Here is a 19,605-nt window from a genome sequence, read left to right as displayed (position 1 = left end):
GGGAGTTGACAAGAACATAGGACGACAACATCCAATTCTCTTTGGATGTAAAGTTTTCTCCTAGTTCCATCTCTTAAATATCAGCGAAAAAAACAACTCAGAGGGCACGAAGGACGGCTGGAAGCGCAGCTGGTATCCCGCGGCGTCGTTCCGGGCGCGGCGGGCGCTGTCCCCGCCGTCCCCGCGGCCCTCCCCGCCAGGGCTCTGCGCCCGCCGCGCCCGCCCCGCCCCTCGGCGCGCCAGGGGGCGCTGCGGCCACCAACATGGCGGCGGGCGGCGCGCGCGGCGCGGCGGGGCCGCGGTAGAGGGTCCGGGCAGGGCTCCGGCAGTCCCGGCGCCCCGCCCGCCGCGGGCCGGGCAGCGGAGCGGGCGTGGTTGGCGGTGCGTGGGGATCAATCGTGGCTCGTTCGGGGGCTGGGGCGGCGCCGGGGGGGTCTCGCTTGTCGCTCGTGCGGCCCTCGGTGCTGGGGGAGGGCCTCCCGCTGGGGGAGCGGGGCCGGGCCGCGCCGGGCCGGGCGGGCGGGGGTGCGTGGACGCCGCTGTTTCTCCACGTCGCCGTCCTTCCACACCGCCGGACCCCCCCCCGTTCGGCGGCCGCGGTGAGTCAGCGCCGGGCCCGTCGCGCCCGCCCCCCCCCCCCCCGCGGTGACTCGGCGGCGGCGCTGCGGGTCATGCTCAGGCATGTCGGGCCGGGCCGGCGCGGGAGCTAAGCCCTGACTTGCCTCCTGGCAGCGCTATATAAGGCCCGGCCCGGCCCGACTCGGCCCAGACACCGCCGCTGGAGTCCGGCGTGTGGGCTGGACGAGGCACCGAGGTGAGTGGGCTCCGCCGGGGTGGCGGCTGCCGCCCGCCCGCGTTGTGTCGCTTGAGTGCCGCGTTCTGAGGTTGTTCTCCCCTTAACTGCAGGCAAATGTGCAATACCAAGATGTCCTCCCTTGCGGATGCCTCCTCTGTCACCTCTTCGGAGCAAGAGGCGCTGGTCAGTAACTCTGTTGGATGCGGGGTTTTTTTGCATGCTTTTTGCAGAGTTTTTAGCGGCTAATTCAGAAGAATCACTGTGCTTAGCGAGCGATGGTTGGAGAAAAGCCAGGAAGTCCAGCTAGTGAAGGTGGTCTCTCTTTGGTTCTGTAGTAAGCGAATCTTATTCACAGTTGAGAGTAGAGGGTGATGGTTTAGATCTAGACTGTTTCCTTCTGAAAACATCCTTTGATGTTTTTTGTCCTCTTTTAATAAAGAGGATCTTATGAGCCGATATGATCGTGGTAAGTATTTTGTGGTGAAAATTGTTAACAGATCATAATTGAAGAGCTGTGGAAAATCTCCGTACGAACCATACTGTTGGTGAAATAATCTGAAGGTTTTCGACCTTCTCATGTGTTGGGATGCCTAAGCAGGTTGTAAGAGTCTGCATTTGTGTTTACAGCTTTGCATTTCCAGGCTTTCCATGATACGGTGGCAGTTCTGCTGTCTTGTGCTTAAGTTTTCCTGAGGATGGAAGCCTTTTACTTCTGAAAAGCGAGTTAAAAATGGCATATGTACGATGATGGTTGAACTGGATTAGTTTGTGTAGAAGGGTAAAGCTTAAAAGTGTACAACTGACAGTAGAACTTCAAAAAAGTGAAATAGCAGAACAGCAGACTGTTCGAAATTTTTTTTTTTCATTTGTGTCTTTTTTTTTTTACGTCATCAAATTGTGATATTACTGTCTGCTGTCAGATCTGCAAGGCTGAAGAACTTCATACTTGGAGGAGTCAGGAAGAGAGGGCTGGGACGGAAAAGTGGGCTTAGTTGTGGATTCAGAGTTCTGAAACTGCCTTCCTACTGTCAGCTGTCAGTAGTACTTGAATAAGTTATTGTTTGCTTCCTTTATGAAGCTCTGGTATATGCTGCATGTTCTAAATAGTTCAGTTCTTAGGAAGAGGTGAATAGACAGCTAATGTTGTCCACAAATTTATCTTTTTTTTGATTATCTGTAATTCTTGCAACTAATCTCTTGTTAACTCACTAAAACTTAACGTTGGTTTTAGCAGATCTTTGGAATGGAATGTAGGGAAGTTCCCATCTGCCACCCTTCCTTTAAACATTTATTCCTTGTCTCATGATATTTTATTCACACTTCTCCATTTTTTGGGGGGTTTTTTCCCTTCTGTGTTTATTTTTTACATTTTATTTTATGTAATATATCAGGATAGCTAAATATTACCTTGGGTTTAGAATGGTTACGCTAGTGTTAAAGAGGTGGCAGTAGAATATACTGCGCTGGGAGCATCAGTGGCTCCACAGGCTTTGCTGTCGTGGCAGCCCCTGCAGCTTGTTCTCATCTGCTGCACTGGTGCTGTATGGGGGAAGTGATTTTTCTTGTTTAACTTTTCCTTCCTCTATCTCGGAAATTGTCATAGACTGGCTGTAGATTAAACTGCTGGCATGGTGAGTGGGTGGGAGGCCATTGCAGAGGTAGGAGTGAGTGAAGTACAACTGAAAAGGCAGGGTGTGCTTGTCCCAGCTAAGAATAGTCTTCAGAGGTAAAGCAGCCCAGCTGGCAAATGCAAAACCAAAACCCCAGAAACTGTCACAGAAAAAGAATAAGAAAGAGGTGGACCAGTGTTTTTCTTTATGACTTGCACTCTGGACCTGACAGTCACAGAGGTCTGTTTCCATCCTCCCTCCCCTTTGGGAGTCATCTTAAGGGTTAAAGGAGTGAAGCGAAATTCCCCAGGATGCAGCCCTAGACTCGGAACTAATAAACAAATCCTGTAGCTCCAGTTAAGGAATCTGTATTTCCCAGTGTGTTGAGGTTTAACCCCAGCTGGCACCTAAGTAGTATGGAGCCGCTTGTTCCCCGGCCCCCACCCCCCACTGTGGTGGGATGGGGGAAGTAGAAAAAAAGGTAAAACCTGTGGGTTTCGTAACTGAAATAGAGTATAATAATAATAGTAAAGAAGATTAATAATATTAATATTAGTAAATAAATAATAGTAAAGAAAAAAAAGGAGAGCAGTTAAATCCAAGGAAGACAAGTGTTGCACAGTGCAATTGCTTACCACCTGCTGATGGATGCCCAGCCCATCCCCAAGCATCAATCAGCACCTCCTGGCCAGCTCCCCTGTTTTTAACTAGGCCTGACATTCTGTGGTATGGAATATTCCTTTGGCCAGTTTGGGTCAGCTGTACTGGCCATGCTCCCTCATGGCTTGTGCACCTCCTCACTGGCAGAGCGTAGGACACTGAAAAGTCCTTGATTTAGTGTAGCTGCTTAGCAACAACAAAAACATCAGTGTGTTGTCAACATTATTCTCCTGCTAAATCGAAAACATAGCACTGTACCAGCTACTAGGAAGAAAATTTAACTATCCCAGCTGAAGCCAGGGGACAATGAAAGACTGGGATTTGAGCTAAGATGTACAGTGTATGAGAAGTTTAGTATGGTTGGTTCATATTTGCTTTTATTTTGTATTTGCTTTTAAATTTTAACTTTGCAAAATTAAAAACTTGAATGTAGCTAGGTTTAAATGCAGTTGTATGTGTGCATATCCGATTAATACAGAAGGAGGAAGGCAACCTGTAAAAATAACTTTTTTTGGTGAATAGTTAGTACATTCTGTTTTTCTACTTCCACACACAGGTTAAACCAAAGCCACTATTGTTGAAGTTGTTAAAGTTAGCTGGTGCTGAAAAGGACACTTTTACTATGAAGGAGGTGAGAACTTTTAACCACTAAAGGTAGACTACAGTGAGTACAGATAAATTGTTCTGTTTTGGGTGAATGGGGGGGCAGTGTTGTTCATAGCCTCTCTAGAAGTTATTGAGGTAAGATACTGTGTTTATTCTGCCGCTGACTTGTAACTGGGTATTTGGCAAGTTTCTCATAAATCTGAGCAAAAGTTCCTGGTGGTCAGTAGGATAGCAGCATTCTTCTGGAGTAATACATGAAAATCTGTCAGCTCAGAGATAGTTTTGGGTGTTTAGAGTTTGAAGAGCAAATTTCAGTGTATTTAATGTACTTTGTCTTTTACACTTAAACTTGAAGCAACAACCAATATTTAATATCTGTATTTTATTTATTTCACAGGTAATATTCTATATTGGACAATATATTATGTCTAAACAATTATATGATGAAAAACAACAGCATATTGTACACTGTGCAAATGATCTCCTGGGGGATTTATTTGGAGTTACAAGCTTTTCAGTAAAAGAACACAGGTAAAATGGGGTTCCTTTCTGAGAGTCTGGTTGGGAAATAATGAAGAACGTAATGCATATGTCCCTTTTTTAACTCTTTGCGTCTTCAAAGATGGTAAGCTCTCTTTTATGATTACATGTACCTAACTTGTACCATCTCTTTCTTTATCCCTGTTTAAGGAGACTATATTCAATGATTTCCAGAAATCTGATAGCAATCAATCAACAAGGTAAGCTAGTTTAGGAGGATGATTTGTTTTGAGAAACAGCAGGAGGGAAAACATAATTTATATAATGCATCTTGCAGGTAGTGATCAGATAACAGTGAGTTCTCCATCATTAGCTATTTGGCTTTACTCACTACGGTCCAGAACAATCACAAATAGTGAATCAGAGCAAACACTGTTTCTTCAGGAGAAGAAAAAAATTCTTCTTTTATTGCACTAGAACCAGAAGAAACAGCTGAACAAAATGAGTACTAAAAAACTTAAGTCATTTGCTTGTATTTGGTATGGATAAAGCCCTCAACAACATAAAAATTTTTACTATGAAAAATTAGCTTCTTGAACTTAGGCCAGCAGTGAAATAAGGGCAGATGGTCTTTTTTTTTTTTTTTTCTGTTAAAGGTCTATTTTAATTTTCACAACTGAATGTGAAGTACCTTTAGAATTGATCATTCTTAGCTACACTCAGCCCTGTTTTAAAAGGTCTGTATACCTTAAAAAAGTAGCTTTGTGGTGAGTGTGGGTAGCCACTCCTTGAATGGAGAATTGTTACATACAGTCCTGCAGTATAAAAATGCTCAATATAGCTGTAATTTTTGCCTAATACACAGGATATGAAACAGAAGTTAAACAATGGAAGCCATTTTGTAAATTGGCCTCTAAATCTGTATAAAGACATCCTTTGTTTCTAATTTTTCCCAAAGGCAAGTGTTCAGCTGCTGAAGATGGGAAACTTGCTCTCTTTGTCGTCCTCATTGTTAAGCTTACAAACTTAAATTTGTCTTTCAATTCTTTTTTCATGAAAGAGTCTTTAGTAATTCAGGATCTGTCTGTTAGTAAGCATATATCATTAACAACAGCTAATTTTTCTTCTATTTTATGTCTTTTTAACTCAGTGTTCCCATAAGATGATAAGTAGTAAAAAGCAGTTTGGAGAGGAGGAAGTAATTACATTCTGTGCATATATTCTTTCATATCTGCAGACTCACAACTTATGTACAGCCTTCATTTGAAGCCATTTATAATAAAATTCTGAGCTGCATTCAGTTGACATTTATTCTTTCTCCCCACATTCCCACTTCAGTAATGTTACAGGAAATGTGCTGCACACAGCTGAGAAGCAAAGGAGTAGTGTGGTTTTTTCCATTGTTGCGAGATGTCTGGATTTTAAGTTTTATTTAGAATTTACTCTTTGAGCCTGAAATTGACTTTTTCTGCTATGTTGTATTATGGGATTTATTTTGGTTTGCTTTCAGACTCTGCCCTTCGTGACACACCTGAGGATGATGCCACATCTCAGCTTGAAGAAGAAAATGTTATTAAGGTGCTATTTTTATTTTATTTGAATAAATTTCTGAGTTGTAAATTCTATTTAGTTTTGCATGACAGTGTCAATGGCTTAATGCAGTAAGTTGATTCTAGTACTTTACCTCATATTCATGCTCAGGCTTACTCAGTATTTCTGTTACCAGGAGTCTGGGCAAGAGTTAGAAGAGAAGCAGACTTCATCAAACGTGACTTGCCAAGCAACTACGTCTTCTAGGAGGAGGACACACAGTGAATCTGGTATCTGCAGATTTATGATGCAGAGCTTTCAGTAGCATAGCCACTTAGGGGGAAAAGCCACATTCTCTTGCCTTGCTGACAAATACTACTCATGTTTCTCTGCTTATCTAAAACAAAATGTTCAGTCTGAAAGAAAAACACAACTCCTTGCATTGCTCCAGTGTCACGTTACAGTTTGGATCTCTAGAATTGTTAGTAAGATGATGGATAACTTGCTCCACAGCTCTGTTAAACTTGTTCACATCAGCAGGACTTTATCAGTTATGTTATCTTCATGATGAGAGCACTTTTGTTTGTAATCGACTGATACCATCAAATTCATTTTAATTCCCTCTGTAGACAGCCACAAAATTTGACTTTTTTTTTGTTCACTAAAGCCAGTTTTCTTTGGATTTCAGTTGGTGGGAGGCACCAAAGGTGTGGTAGTAACACAGGATGATTTTGGATATATTCAGGTATCTCACCATTCATTAAGCACTTGCTAAAACATCTGGTGACCTAAGCATCATATTTGCCTCCCCTTTGTCTTTACAGTGGTTATTCAATAATCAGTGGCAAATACATTTTCAGAATACAAATTGTTTCTTCTGATAAGTAGCAGTAACAAGCTGGTCAGCATAAACCTGAAAAAGTTTCTCAATGGAAGTGTTCTCTACAGTTCTACTTAAATACTACTCTGTGGAATTTCTTATGTTAGTTTGTTCCATCACTTACTTTCTTACCTCGTGACTAGGTGGTTGTAATTACCTGGGCAGTGATAACCTTCTGTCGCTGGGTAGAACTTCTTTTCTTCACTTGCTCCGGAACATTTTTCAGTTCCTCAGCTTTCAAGTAGTATTTTTTGTGTCCCTCGTAGTCCCTGTTACGTTAAGTCCGTCCAAAACCAGTGCTGCCTTGCTGAGCGGTTTGCACTACATTAAAAGAATGTTTTAATGTTGTAACTAAAACTGATGAAAGGATGGAAAGTCTTGGTTAAACATCACAACCTGTAATACTTAGGCACGACCCAGAGCACATAGGTCCTGTGTTGTGCTTACTTATTGTAGGTTTGATTATTAACTCTTGTCTTTGCATCCATTTATTAGTTTGTTACAACCTTAAAAGTTCTTTTAATATAGTGTTTTTATATACACTTTTTTTCTAATTTATAGGAAATCTTCCCTTTAAACCACTATTCTTGTTAAATTGGGATGGTAGCGGCTCCTTTGGAGCCACTTAAATAGTGTATAGAGACCTTGTGGTGATACAGTATCAGTACGGCATGGAGCCATGACAACTAAATGAGGACAACGATGGACAGGAGCAGCCCTTGGGCCTGGGGGCACCAAGTTTGGTGGGGCTCTCAGGGCGGAAAAAAGAAAAGAGAGGGGCTGAGCCAAGAAGCACCAAGGGAAAATAAGAGAAGTCTCAAAGTATGTACAAGTGTTTTGTTCTCTTTTTTTTTTTTTTTTTTTTTACAATGAAAGATTCAAGACTTGAAGACTTGTGGATTGTCACAGTGTGTTTTGCAAGGCGAGGGAGAAGCTGGGCAACAGAGGGTGGGTGCAGAAGGCACCTGTGGGGGGGGCAGCAGACTCATCCTGAGGTCTGTTGAACCAAAACTTGTTGTCATCTTGGGAGGTTTTCGCTCTGCTGCACTGACATTCTGAATTTACAACACGTTTTTTACCAAACGCTCTAAAAGTCAATGGAGCTGAATTTTGACTTACCTACCCCTAAAATGCTGTACCCTTACTCCTTTCATTGCTGTAGGTGGTTGTTCCAAAACACAGTGTACTTAAAAAGCATTGTCTTTTTGCCTTCAAACGAAGCATGCTTAGTAAGCAGAGCTTAAAGCAATGCTTTCAGAGTTCAGCTTTTGCATAGTATGTCTTGAAGATTTTCTTGCTAGGGTGTGATGAAAGTTCTAGTGGTTTGTTACAAAAATCTTGTTGAGTAAATACAATTACATATAGTGCAACTATTCACTGATAAATTTGTTGAGGTGTCTGAAACTTGCACCTGAACTTACCTTGTTTAGCACAAGGTGTTCTGTATGCGTGTGACCTGGGAGCTAATTGCTCTGTCTCCCTGCAAATTCCGGGATGAACTCAGAAGCCCTCTGAAAGTGCCTTTCTCTCTATTGCCTGTAGAGGGAGTGAGGACAAGTAAAATTCTAATAGTATTTCTTAAAATTAGGAAGAGTTTAACGTGTCATGTGTGGAGTAAAAATTCTTTCAAATTTGCAATTGTTTTGCGTGTGGATACTGCCATTCATAAGCTATACTGATGGGACAAGTGGGGAAAGCCAGCCCCTGAAATCCTGGTTTCAGAAATTTTTCACGCTATATGGGTATAAGTGTTACTATGTCTTTTAAAATAAGTCTCAGTGCCTTTCTGCCACATTAAAAAATACTGAAATATTTTATTTTATTAGATTTCTTTATAGTAAATTATATGTTAAGCTTCTGTTTAGAATATTCATAACTGCACAGTGCATAGATGTTTTTTGAGTAATAAAAAATTCTTGACTGTGCCCAGAAGAAAATTCGTCAGATGAACTGCATAGTGACAGAAGAAAGCGACACAAGTCAGACAGCATTTCGTTGACGTTTGATGAAAGTCTCTCGTGGTGTGTAGTCAGTGGTCTGTGCCGTGAAAGAAGCAACAGCAGTGATTCAACAGATTCTCTTTCCATTCCTGTAAGTCAAAATAGAAATGTAAAATATTTTTGCGGTACGAATTTTGCAGATGCCACAAGTGCAAGCATGCATCTGAAAACATAATGTTCTTAATTAAAAGCAGCAGTGCCTTCAGTGGTGTCTGAGGAAGGAGAAGAGGTTGAAAGAAAAGTTGGTGTGTGAGTGGAGTAAGGTCTTGCACGGATCTGCTGGCAAAGCTGAAGTGAAATTTTTTAAAATATTAACGTGGAATATTCTTTAAAAACCAAGATCCTCACTGCTTGGCACAGCATGGAAAAATGTCAGATGTATTTTGTGCTTTAAAATAAGTATTTCTTAGAATGGTAAGAGAGGAAAAGAGTCGTAGACATTCCGTAATTCAGAATTAGTTTGTAGTTGTGGTACAGCTTTGGTAACTGTATCCAGTAGAATGTATGCTGATGGCCCATCGTATCATTTGCCATGCTACTGCTTGGAAGTTTTGCATTGTTTTTAGCAAACACCAAGGCAAATTATTTGTGGTTAGATTAAGTCATGAAGAGCTAAACAATTCCTAGTCACATACTGTGTTCTAAATTGACAGAACTAATACTGTATCTTCAGTCTTCCTATTTTGTAATTGTTTAGCCACAGTCTCAGATTAAGCAAAGTTGAATAGAGAATTTAATGACACACAGCCAAAAGATACCATCTTCTTGCATCTGTTCTTCCACTTCTTAGGAGGGACTTTCTGAAATAATAATGGCAGCCTTTCAGCTGGCCATAGGCTGAGTGCAGTTTCTTATTACAGAGCCAACAAAAGGCTTTCAGACCTAGCTTTTTTTTTACCAACCTGTAATTTGTTTATCTCATAAAAAGTACTCTACCAGCAGCTGGACCTTTTTCTTCCATAGCTAATTATACTGAGTAGTGCAGTTTTATTCTAAGAGTTGTTTTAAAAGTAATACTGTGTGTATGGACTGGTGAGGTTGAATGTGTGCTTTGTTTTTTTGGTTCTTTTTAGGATCTTGACGCTAGTTCATTAAGTGAAAACTCTGATTGGTTTGACCACAGTTCTGTATCAGACCAGTTCAGTGTCGAGTTTGAAGTTGAGTCTGTTTATTCAGAAGATTATAGCCATAATGAAGAAGGGCAGGAGCTCACAGATGAAGATGATGAGGTACTATCTGCTTTCCTTGTTTGACCCTGGGGGGAGGGGATGAGGAGGAAAAGGCATCTCAGCCTGAAATATTCCTGTAAGTTTCCAAGGAGAACTCTTCAGGTATATTTTCTGACTGCATGGGCTGTATCAAAATCTGCACCCAGTTGTTCATTAAATCAGATCACGTCAGTGCAGTTGGGTCACCCTTATACACCCACCAGGCAGTGACTGAAACAGTGCTGAGGCTTTCTGCAGGCTCTGAAATGGGCTGGATAGGAAAGTCTGGGTGCTTAACTTCACTCACCAGCTGTTGGAGTCTGTGGCAGCATGTGTACTTTAGTTTTTCTGCATTTAGTTCTAAGAGTATGTGTTGAGCTTTGACAACACTTGATACCAAAGGAAACATTTCTGAATAACTTTTTCAAAGGGGTATTTCCAAGTTTTTTGCCTCTGAATGTAAATGTTTCATAGAGATGCTGAACCAAAGTTTTAGAAATTCTTATTAGTAGGCAAGAAGACAGAAAAATTGTGATTACCGTAATTTTCAAGAGATTTCTGGAATGTCAGGAATGAAGTGAGAATGTATATGGGGTTTTCTTTCTGGGTTAGTTATCTGTTACTTCAAAGAGGTTGATCAGCTCATGGCAAGATTGGGTAAGTACCGGAGGCAGAATTCACCAGGGACATACATGATGGTGGTATTTGAGAGGCTGAATGGGACCAACTGTACTGATGAACACCAAGTTGTAGTGTAGTGCACAGTTGCACCCCGAGATAGGATTTGGAGGAACAAAGGATTGAGGTGTGCCCCTGCTCCAGACAGTAGTTTTGAGAATTGCAGAATAACTGGTGTTGGAAGGGGCCTTTGGAGGTCATCTTATCCATCTGCCCTGGCTCAGGCAGAGCTGATCGGCCAGGTCCATGTCCAGATGTCTTTTGAATATCTTCAAGGATGGAGGCTTCATACGCTCAGGGCAACCTGTGCTAGTGCTCCTTCACCCTCACAGTACAGAGTGTCTCCTGACAGTCAGAGGGAACCTCCTGTGTTTAATTTGTGCTGGTTGCCTCTTGTCCTGCCACTGGACACCACTGAAAAGAGCATGGCTCTGTGTTCTTGGTGCCATGCTTTCAGGTATTTATCCACATTGATCAGGCACCTCCTGCCCTGAGTCTTCTCCAGGCTTAACGGTCCCAGCTCTTTTCAGCCTTTCCTCACGTGAGAGCTCCTCTAATCCATTAATAATCTTAATAGTCCATCCCTGGAGACTCTCCAGTAGCTCCCTATCTGAAAATCCTATCAAGTTTAAAATACCTTGGGTTTTTAATGAAATGCCAAAATCCAGTTATATATATATTTTTTTTTTTTTTTTAATTTTAATCAGGTTTATCAGCTGACTATTTACCAGGATGAAGATAGTGATGCTGATTCATTTGATGAAGATCCAGAGATTTCTCTAGCTGTGAGTAAAAACTTGTCTAGTGAAGCATCATAAGTTGGGTAAACTGACAGAGTAGATCAAGAAGTATAGATGAATTCTATTGCTACCAGTGATTTTTTAAGAATTAAATTGACTTTTTCTTCTACACGTGAAGGTTCCAATACAATATTTTAATCATTGAACATGTGATTATTAAGGAATCTTGATTTTTTTTTTTTTTTTTTAAATAATTAATAAGCTTCCTAATCCATTTAAAAAACCCCAATCCCGCACTAATTTACCATTTCATTGACTTAATGGAAGGAAATTATTTGGAGCATAAATCTGACTTTCTGCACAAAATGGAAAAAAATTAAAATCTTAGTAATGCACATTTAAAAAACTCTCACTATAAGTCAGAATACCTAGTTTTATTTTCCAACTTGAATTAAGGCATCTGTAAGATACAGATGTGAAGGCTAGCCTTTTTTCAGAACAGTACTGTAAAATTAAAAGATGTTTTTACTACATTCTATGAGAACATTCTTGAAGAGTGGGAAGAAATTTACAGTCTTGAGGCAAAGTGTGGAGATTTATGTGAAAAAACACTGCATTTTAGTGTGCGCTCTTTCCTTATTTGCTTCTCACAACTGAAGCTTGAATTAAAGCTGTTTTGTGGAACTGTCTGAAGTGTTCCAGTCCCTTGATAGTCTGTAGGACTGAGGGGACTTTGTGTGTGAAAGACAGGGCTGACCACCTTCTGAAAACATAGCAGTGCTTATTTTTGGAAAAAGAGGGTTGCCTGTACATTATTTTTAGGGTTTAAAATTGGTCTTTTAAGCTTTTGATGTTACTGATGTTATTCAGGACTCGTGTAAATAAGTTGTGGATTGGTTTTTTTTGTTTTGATTCCCCCCACAGCTTGCATTATTTCTAAGAAGGGTCTCTCTCCTTAAAAAAGAAATGTATTTTTAACAAAATAGTGGTTGATTTTCATTGTAGTGTATGGAGTAACCTCTGAGAGGCTGAAAAACCACGGGTTTTTTCCCCTTTTATTTTTTTTTCTTTTCCCTCCTTCTTCCCATCTCTTTTTCCATTGGCCGAGGTTTTCTCTCATGCGGCTGTGTTGGAGTGCCCTCCCCCGGCCGTTTTGTGCACCAACAGCTCAGCAAACCGCAGGGGAAAGGCCCTCAGGCTTGAATAGTTCCCATTGCAGAAGTCCATAGTCGAAAAGAAGGGAAATTATGACCTTTTTAACAAGTTTTCCGTGAGGTCCCCTGAAGAATTTTGTGGTCTGGTTTCTTCAGTTTTGCATAAGAAGTAATAAATTGTTCTATTCGCAAACCTATTGCAAAAAGAAGGAAAGCCAGAGTCATTTTAAAATAAGAACCATTTTAATCTAGAACTGTGAAATGGGGCCAAAGCCACTGAATGGAATTTTAAAATTATAAACAAGTTGATAGCTCAATAATTATTTTGGTGGTAATAAATTGTTTATAATCTCTGAATACTTCAGTTGTAAGTGTTCCAAGTAGCTTAAGCTGTTCCAACCTTTGATTCACTAAAGGATTATTGGAAGTGTCCCGAATGTAATGAAATGAATCCTCCGCTTCCACGACATTGCCACAGATGCTGGGCCCTTCGTGAGGATTGGCTTCCAGATGAAAAGAATGTGAAATTGGAAAAGAGCAAATTAGAAGGCTCCTTCCTTTCAGAGTCTGGAGAAGGTTTTGATGTTCCTGACTGCAAGAAAACAAGAATGACTGAAGATAAAGAACCAGCTGTGGATGAGAATGAGGATAAAGCAGTACAGATTTCTGAGTCCCAGGAAAGTGAAGGTTATTCCCAGCCATCAACGTCAAGCAGCATGTTTTGTAGCAGTCAGGAGGACTTCAAGGAACCTGAGAAGAGAGAAACACAAGACAAAGAGGAAAGCATGGAATCCAGTCTGCCTGTTACCAGCATAGAGCCATGTGTCATATGTCAGAGTAGACCTAAAAATGGCTGCATAGTACATGGCAAAACGGGACACCTCATGTCATGTTTTACGTGTGCAAAAAAGCTGAAGAAGAGGAACAAACCCTGCCCGGTGTGCAGGCAGCCCATACAAATGATTGTATTAACTTATTTTAGTTAGACACATATTGACTGGAAAGCTGCAAAAGAAACTTCATAAACTGGTTAAGAGAGTAAGAAATTATTTTTGTATGCATATTGGAAAATTAATATTTTGTGTCCCTTGGCATTCTGTGTGAAAAATAATTGCTGACATAAATGCACTGGAGTTATTAAGAGGTTTGCCTAATACTCATAAGTCAACTTGGAGATTTTAAATCCCTCTCAGTAGAAATAACCAGGTGCTCTAAACCACCTGCCTCTCCAAGTGTTTAATGTTCCATACAAGTTAGTGATATTTGTTTTATTGAATTAAATACACACGTTAAAACTCCAAATTCAGTGACTGTTGGAGAAGAGACATGTTGAAGTGTTTATTTCTGCAAGTTCCTCTTTTTAAGAAAATAGATGATGATTCAGGTTCCAGTTTGTGTTGCCTGGTGAAGACATAAAGCTCAATCAGACCCTTCTGAATAAGTGAATAAAATGAATAAATAGAATCTTGTATTAAATTCCTCCAAGTAACCAAAATCTGTGGGAGATCCTACCAGGAAGTGGGGAAAGATGTGATAGAAAATAATTATTACTTTAGAAACAAAAGGGTATTGTGTGTCTTATATTTTTATAGTGTACATTGTAAACTTAAGGGCTGCATGTCTCCTGAGAAGTCATTGATCCAAGCTCAGTCATACAGTTCTCTCTCAAACGTCCTGAGAAACTGACATTTGTGGGTTTGGAGGTCTGTACTGGTTATGGTGATGATTATTACTAATTTAGCAGCATGAAAACAGTCTCAGGCAGACAAGATGAATGAAGGATATGCTATGAACTGTCATGTCAGGCAGTATTAGGGGACAGTTGTTTTTTTTCTGCACTTGTTCTGACTTCAGCAGAATAAATGCAGCTGCATTGCTACATTCACTGGAATAAAAATAGAAGAAAGTCCACCTTCATCTGCAGAAATAAGTAAGCTGTGCAGTTCTAGGTCACATTCTTTAAGTGCAGTATTCTTTCCCACTCACTGTTTTTACCTGTAGCACAAGAATTCTGAAAATCTGCTGCAAGGTGTTTGGCCACCTCAAAATTGGTCTTGTTGGACCTCTCTTTTACTGCTTTAAGCTCTTGCCTCCTTACTGTACTTTGTCAAAAACTTTGTGAAACTTACCAGTTGTGTGCCCAGGGAGTCTGCTGCCTGCCTCAGTTCTGGGGGCCTTCAGGCAAGGTGGTGGAAGTAGGGAAACCAGGATGCAGTAAAGATCACTCAGCTGCTTTTCACATGGTGAGTTTCTGTACCAGCGAGTGATATTTTACAAGAAGAGTTGTATATTTTTAGCACCTTTTATTTTTACAGGTAGTTGCTGACTATCTGCCCAATAGGGAATGGCAAGTAAACAGACAGGGGAGTGCCAGGAGTGGAAATGTAGTCTTAAGTGCAGGAATTGTGCTTTGTTACCCTCTTACAGGCCAAGGTTCAACATCTTCCCTAACACCAGCAGTTTAAAATTCCTGATGCCTGTGTGCTGGAACAGCGACTTCTACTGCTCTCCTTAACTCCAGGGCTATAAATGCCTGGAAGTACCTAGGAAAAGGACATAAAGATCTACAGGAGAGACTCAGTGAATCCTTGGTTGTGACTTGCTTGAAAAGTAGTAAAGGTAAAGACTGAATTATTTGGATCATTCACATTTTGTTCATACATTTGAGCTATTTCTTTAAAAATACCACTAAAAGATGCTGGTGTACCTGAAGTTCTAATATAGTTCATTTTGACTAAACAAAATATAAACCCCAGTTGTATACATTCAAGTTCTTCCTTGCAAGTTTCTTGCCTCCTGCAGTTTGTAAAGTGACAGCAGGTAGCTGGAACTTCTTGGAAGTTTTTTGATCAGCAGAAACCTTTCATGGGTTTTATAGGATTTGATAATCCTTCAGTTTGAGATTGGGAAGGCCTTTGGGCAGATAAATAATTTTTTCAAGTAAGGATACTAATAGAGAGCTACCTGCCTTAATTTGCACTTCCTATTAATTTTTTTTAATTTTTGATTTGATAAACTTAGGTGCATTGAGGCTTGCAGAGGTTCTTCATTGCACCTGCAGGTGAGAGAGAACTGTAGATGTGTATATGCAGAAGCATCAGTAACATGGGGACGGTCCTTAAAAGGCTTCATCTCTAAGAAGCTTTGTCCATTGCATTGTCGCCCATGTCTTCCCCTCTTTTAGCGTAATACCTTCTCTGCAGTCACTGCCATGGCTGTGTAACTGCAGTGCTGGGGGAGCAGCTGTCCTTACCTAGTTCCTGTTGGGACAAATTGTACCATCCCACTCTAGGCATTCTTTTCCAGTCACATGCCTTCTCTTGCAGAGAATAGCCCTGGAACTACCCTCCACTCTCTGCAAGTGAGGAAATGGGGAATTTTGATTTCTACATCTACAAATCACTCTCAAAATGTTTGAGTTACATTTTATGGCTTAATATTCTTAATGAATTCTTTAGTTTGTTTGGTGTGGGTTCATGCCTTCTGAATGGAAGTGATGGGTGTTGATGCCTGTGCCTGTTCCTGTTGGGGACACTGGCAGGCGAGTGCAAGTGCAGGCCTGGTGCCCAGGGGCTGTGTCACAGTGACTCCTGTGGTGACTCCCGGCTGTGACCCGGAGCCCTTGGCTGTGCCTCCACCCCATCTCCCAGCCTGGCTGTGCTCTGTGTGTGGGCAAGAGCAGTGAGCACCTTGCTTATTCTGGCCCTTAAACATTTCTGGCCTTGGGTAGTGGCACAGAAGTCAGTAAAGTTTTGGTACAAAAGTTGTTCCTCCTTGGTGATGTGTTTGAGATGCTTATTTAATGTCACACACATTTTAATCTTTAATTTATTGCTGTTTGTAAATATCCGTGTGCTCACAGTTGAATATTTTGAGCTCTAATTTATTGAATTAGTCTACTGGTACATGTGTAGTTATATAAATATGCTTATTTAGTAAATCACAGGCACAAGAAAAATATTTTAAGAAATGTAGCATTAAAACACAGAGAAATACTCATATTCAGATTAAGAAGGGCAGAGGAAGATTTATGGCTATGTTTCCCTTTTTCCTTCCCTTAAAACAACTTCTGCATTGAACCTGAACAGGATTTATTAAATAGAGATGGTGCTGGTGCAGCATTAGCATAGTGAAAATATTTTGGTGGTGTTTTGCTTTCCTTTGGAATGCTTTTGTATCCCTGAGTGCAGGCAAGAAGCTGACTGACTGCTTCCGGGTGCTGGTAGCATTGGGAGTGATGGTCTAGGAGATGCAGGACAGTGATGAGAGGCTTTAAGGTTAATTTGCAAAGGTGGTAATGGCTTTTGCCTTTGGACACGTGACCAAGAAGGTTGCAGGGGAGGCCAGATGCCAACAGGATGTGATTGTACATGATTTTCAGTAATTTTCTTAGTCTCTTCCTTCTTGCACATCAGGCAGACAATAGTTACGTACAAATGGTGCAAGAACTTGCATTTATTCTTTTTCATAAAGTACAATAAACCTACTTGCTATTTAAATACAACTCTTTAACTATTTACCTATTTGTTGATATTGAATTTATATTAGTATTGAAATTCACCCCACACTGGCAGGATTGTGGGCTGTGCTGTCCTGTGCTGTTCCTGTTAGCAGATGATTTAGAAGGGGTAAAAGTGCTTCAGAATGCTCACTGGTGAAAAGCTTACATCTCTTCTAAGAGCATGGTACGATTTTTATCACTGAGTTCTGTTTGCCATAAATTTGTTCAAATGTTGTCTCTGAAGTGTCTGGGGATATGAAGATGCTTGCAGGACTTCAGGCAGATTTTTTTTTTCTCTTCTATGACTAATATGAGGAAAAGAAAATTCCTCGTTCTTACAGGAAGTGTCAACAAGAATAATTGTTCAGAAAATTGTGTCTTACAAAAGAGAAATTAGAAAATTATTAGGAGCCCAATGAAACTGAGTACACCGAATAAATAGGACGAATACAGGGGTGAAGATTTTTTTCTTCCCCATCTTAATCTAAATCTGCTGTTGTGTTAGGGCGTAACTTTAGGTAGAGTTTATAATTTTAAAGCAGGTACTTTATTCAGCATATATTAACTTGTCACACACACGGTGGAGCAGCAGCTATCCCTTATCCCAGGAAGATACAGCATTTTGTTGTGCAACATTTGGCCTGAAAAGGGGCATTTGCTGTTGTGGGGCTTCCCTGTGGGAAGGAGCATTGGACACATTCACGGCACAGCGTGGTTGTGGAGGGGCTGTAGGCTGGCCTTGGTTCCACAGCAGAGCAGAGCCTTGCTAGAGCGTCAGTCCTCTGGCTCTTTGGGGGATTACCTGCCCTGCCTTTCCAGCTCCTCCATACCGGAGTCCAAGGTGTGCTGTGCTGTTTAAAGGTTGCACAAGCAAAGCACAAAACCCAGCTTAAGGTTTTAACAATGGATTGCACTTACTGAACATGAAAAATGGTTGCTTTTAACTAAAGTGTGGGTGTTTTGTTAGGGGTGTTTTTAGCACAGATGCACTGAAAGCTTCAGGTGAATGCTTCTCTAGTGTACCTATAGCTATATTATAAATGTGCAATTTGTCAGTGATACTTAAAAAGATGGTGGCTCCCCTTTAGCGTAGATGTTGTTTTAGCTTAACAGCCCACTTTTAAAGCCAGTTCTTGGTCTTGAGCCACAGTAGTGGCTGTCAGGATGATGATTACTTAACACCTGAAGTACCAATAGCTTTTCTAAAACCAGAATCTTTGTTGTCTGACTACACATAGCTGGGATGACGATAAACAGAGTAGTTCATAGTGAATTTAAATAACTATGCAACACGCTTTCAAGAGCTTGACCTGGTGCATTACTTTCCAGCTACCCAGTGCATGTATGACCACAGTCAGTAACCATTAAAATGCAAGCATCCACTCCAATTGCACACAGTATGGAGCCATTATGAGAAGTTTCACGTGTGTTGCGGTTATCTTTCAGTTTTCAGTTTTCCCTTTTCTGAAGGAAATTGAGTACTGTGCTCCATTTAAAAGCTTTAAATAAAGATTTGTTTATATACTCCATGGTGCTCTTCTTTTCCTGTCAATTACTTGATTGTTAGAAGTTCTGGTACTTTGTTTTTACACAGATTCTTACTTTTTGTGAGCGAGCACACAGGCTCTTTCTGCCCCCACTCAGCTGCTGGACTGCTGACTTCTGTCAGATTTCTTTGATCTGGGAGATTTTAACTTAAGGAATCTCTCGTTCTTCTTGCTACAAGTGGCAGGATCAGTAATGGGATTTAGTGGATAATTAATTCTCAGTGTGCTAAACAACTCACAGCAGATCAGAGGGTGAGAAAAGGTAGAAAATGCAAATCGACATGAGGAAGACATTAAAAAACCAGTATCTTGCACACACAGCCCTCAATGCTATTGGCATTGCTGTTTCAAGTTCTGAAGTGTATTTGTACACTGATTGTGGCCATCTGGCAGACAAGTGGCTGATGCCCAAGCTCCACAGCCCAGCTGGTAGGGCTTGGTGTGACAGGCAGCAGTGCCTCAGGAAAGATTTTAAAAGGCATTAAAGGATTAACTGCATTCCTGCATTTTTTATTTACTGTATACAGGAAAAGATTGATGTTACCAAAGATAATCTTGGCTGGTTTACTTTTGAAATTGCTTAAGAAAATTACTGGCAGAAAAAGCTTTAAAATAAACACAGGAGATGGTACTAACTGGCTTTTCTTGATAAATTCTTGTGTTTATTGGGCAGCTTCAAAGGGCCCTGAAAATGACTAGCAACTGGCCAAGCAAAAGGAATCTGCTAATCCTGCCTGCAGTACAGCCCAGGCGGGGAACACTGAAACAACCCTCTGTAACTGGAGCTGGCTTGTGCCTTGCTGAGTGTGCCTGCCAGCTCCTGCCATGGGTGTTAAACAGTCCCAACAGTGTAGTAGCAGGGCTGTGAAATCGTTTAAGCAGTATAAAGCCATTGCCAAAACTATTCAAAGAATTCTGAATTGTATGTGGTTCTGTCCCGCAACAAATTCAGTTAAAAATGGACAAAGTATAAAGCTGTCAGTGACTCTTTCCACATTGTTTTCAGCAGCTCTGCCATAAGAGAACACAGTTTTCAGAGCTACAAATTCCTCCCTTTTCCCTGTTGGTGCAGATTATCATCCAGCTTCAGCAGATACTCACATTTCATTTTCATCTCCTTACCTTAAAACATGTCTGTGTTACTGGTCTTCACCTCATTTGAGCCCCGAGCAGTCTCATCTATCCAGGTAAGAAAGAGCATACATAAAAATGCCG

At 41.0% G+C, this 19,605-nt stretch overlaps 1 protein-coding gene across 4 annotated transcripts; it reads left to right on the top strand.

Moving 5' to 3' along the window:
• The first annotated feature begins 287 nt into the window (after positions 1 to 287).
• Positions 288 to 18,372, top strand: MDM2 (MDM2 proto-oncogene). 4 transcript variants are annotated; one of them, XM_048299941.1, is made up of 11 exons: positions 288 to 381; positions 907 to 979; positions 3,623 to 3,697; positions 4,070 to 4,203; positions 4,363 to 4,412; positions 5,663 to 5,730; positions 5,879 to 5,972; positions 8,493 to 8,653; positions 9,636 to 9,791; positions 11,156 to 11,233; positions 12,759 to 18,372. In XM_048299941.1, exons 2-11 carry the CDS (start codon positions 911 to 913, stop codon positions 13,326 to 13,328), a joined length of 1,455 nt encoding a protein of 484 aa, XP_048155898.1. In that variant the 5' UTR covers positions 288 to 381; positions 907 to 910; the 3' UTR covers positions 13,329 to 18,372. The 4 variants fall into 4 exon arrangements, with proteins under 4 accessions (XP_048155898.1, XP_048155899.1, XP_048155900.1 ...); XM_048299942.1 differs by lacking the exon at positions 288 to 381 and adding an exon at positions 578 to 599; XM_048299943.1 differs by lacking the exon at positions 288 to 381 and adding an exon at positions 667 to 814 and having other exon boundaries at positions 8,496 to 8,653.
• Positions 18,373 to 19,605: the final 1,233 nt, after the last annotated feature.

This window comes from Corvus hawaiiensis, chromosome 4 (assembly GCF_020740725.1).
Source record: "Corvus hawaiiensis isolate bCorHaw1 chromosome 4, bCorHaw1.pri.cur, whole genome shotgun sequence".
Classification (NCBI taxonomy): Eukaryota; Metazoa; Chordata; class Aves; order Passeriformes; family Corvidae; genus Corvus; species Corvus hawaiiensis.
Note: the sequence above shows the minus strand (reverse complement) of the source record. Positions and strands in the feature narration are given on the sequence as shown.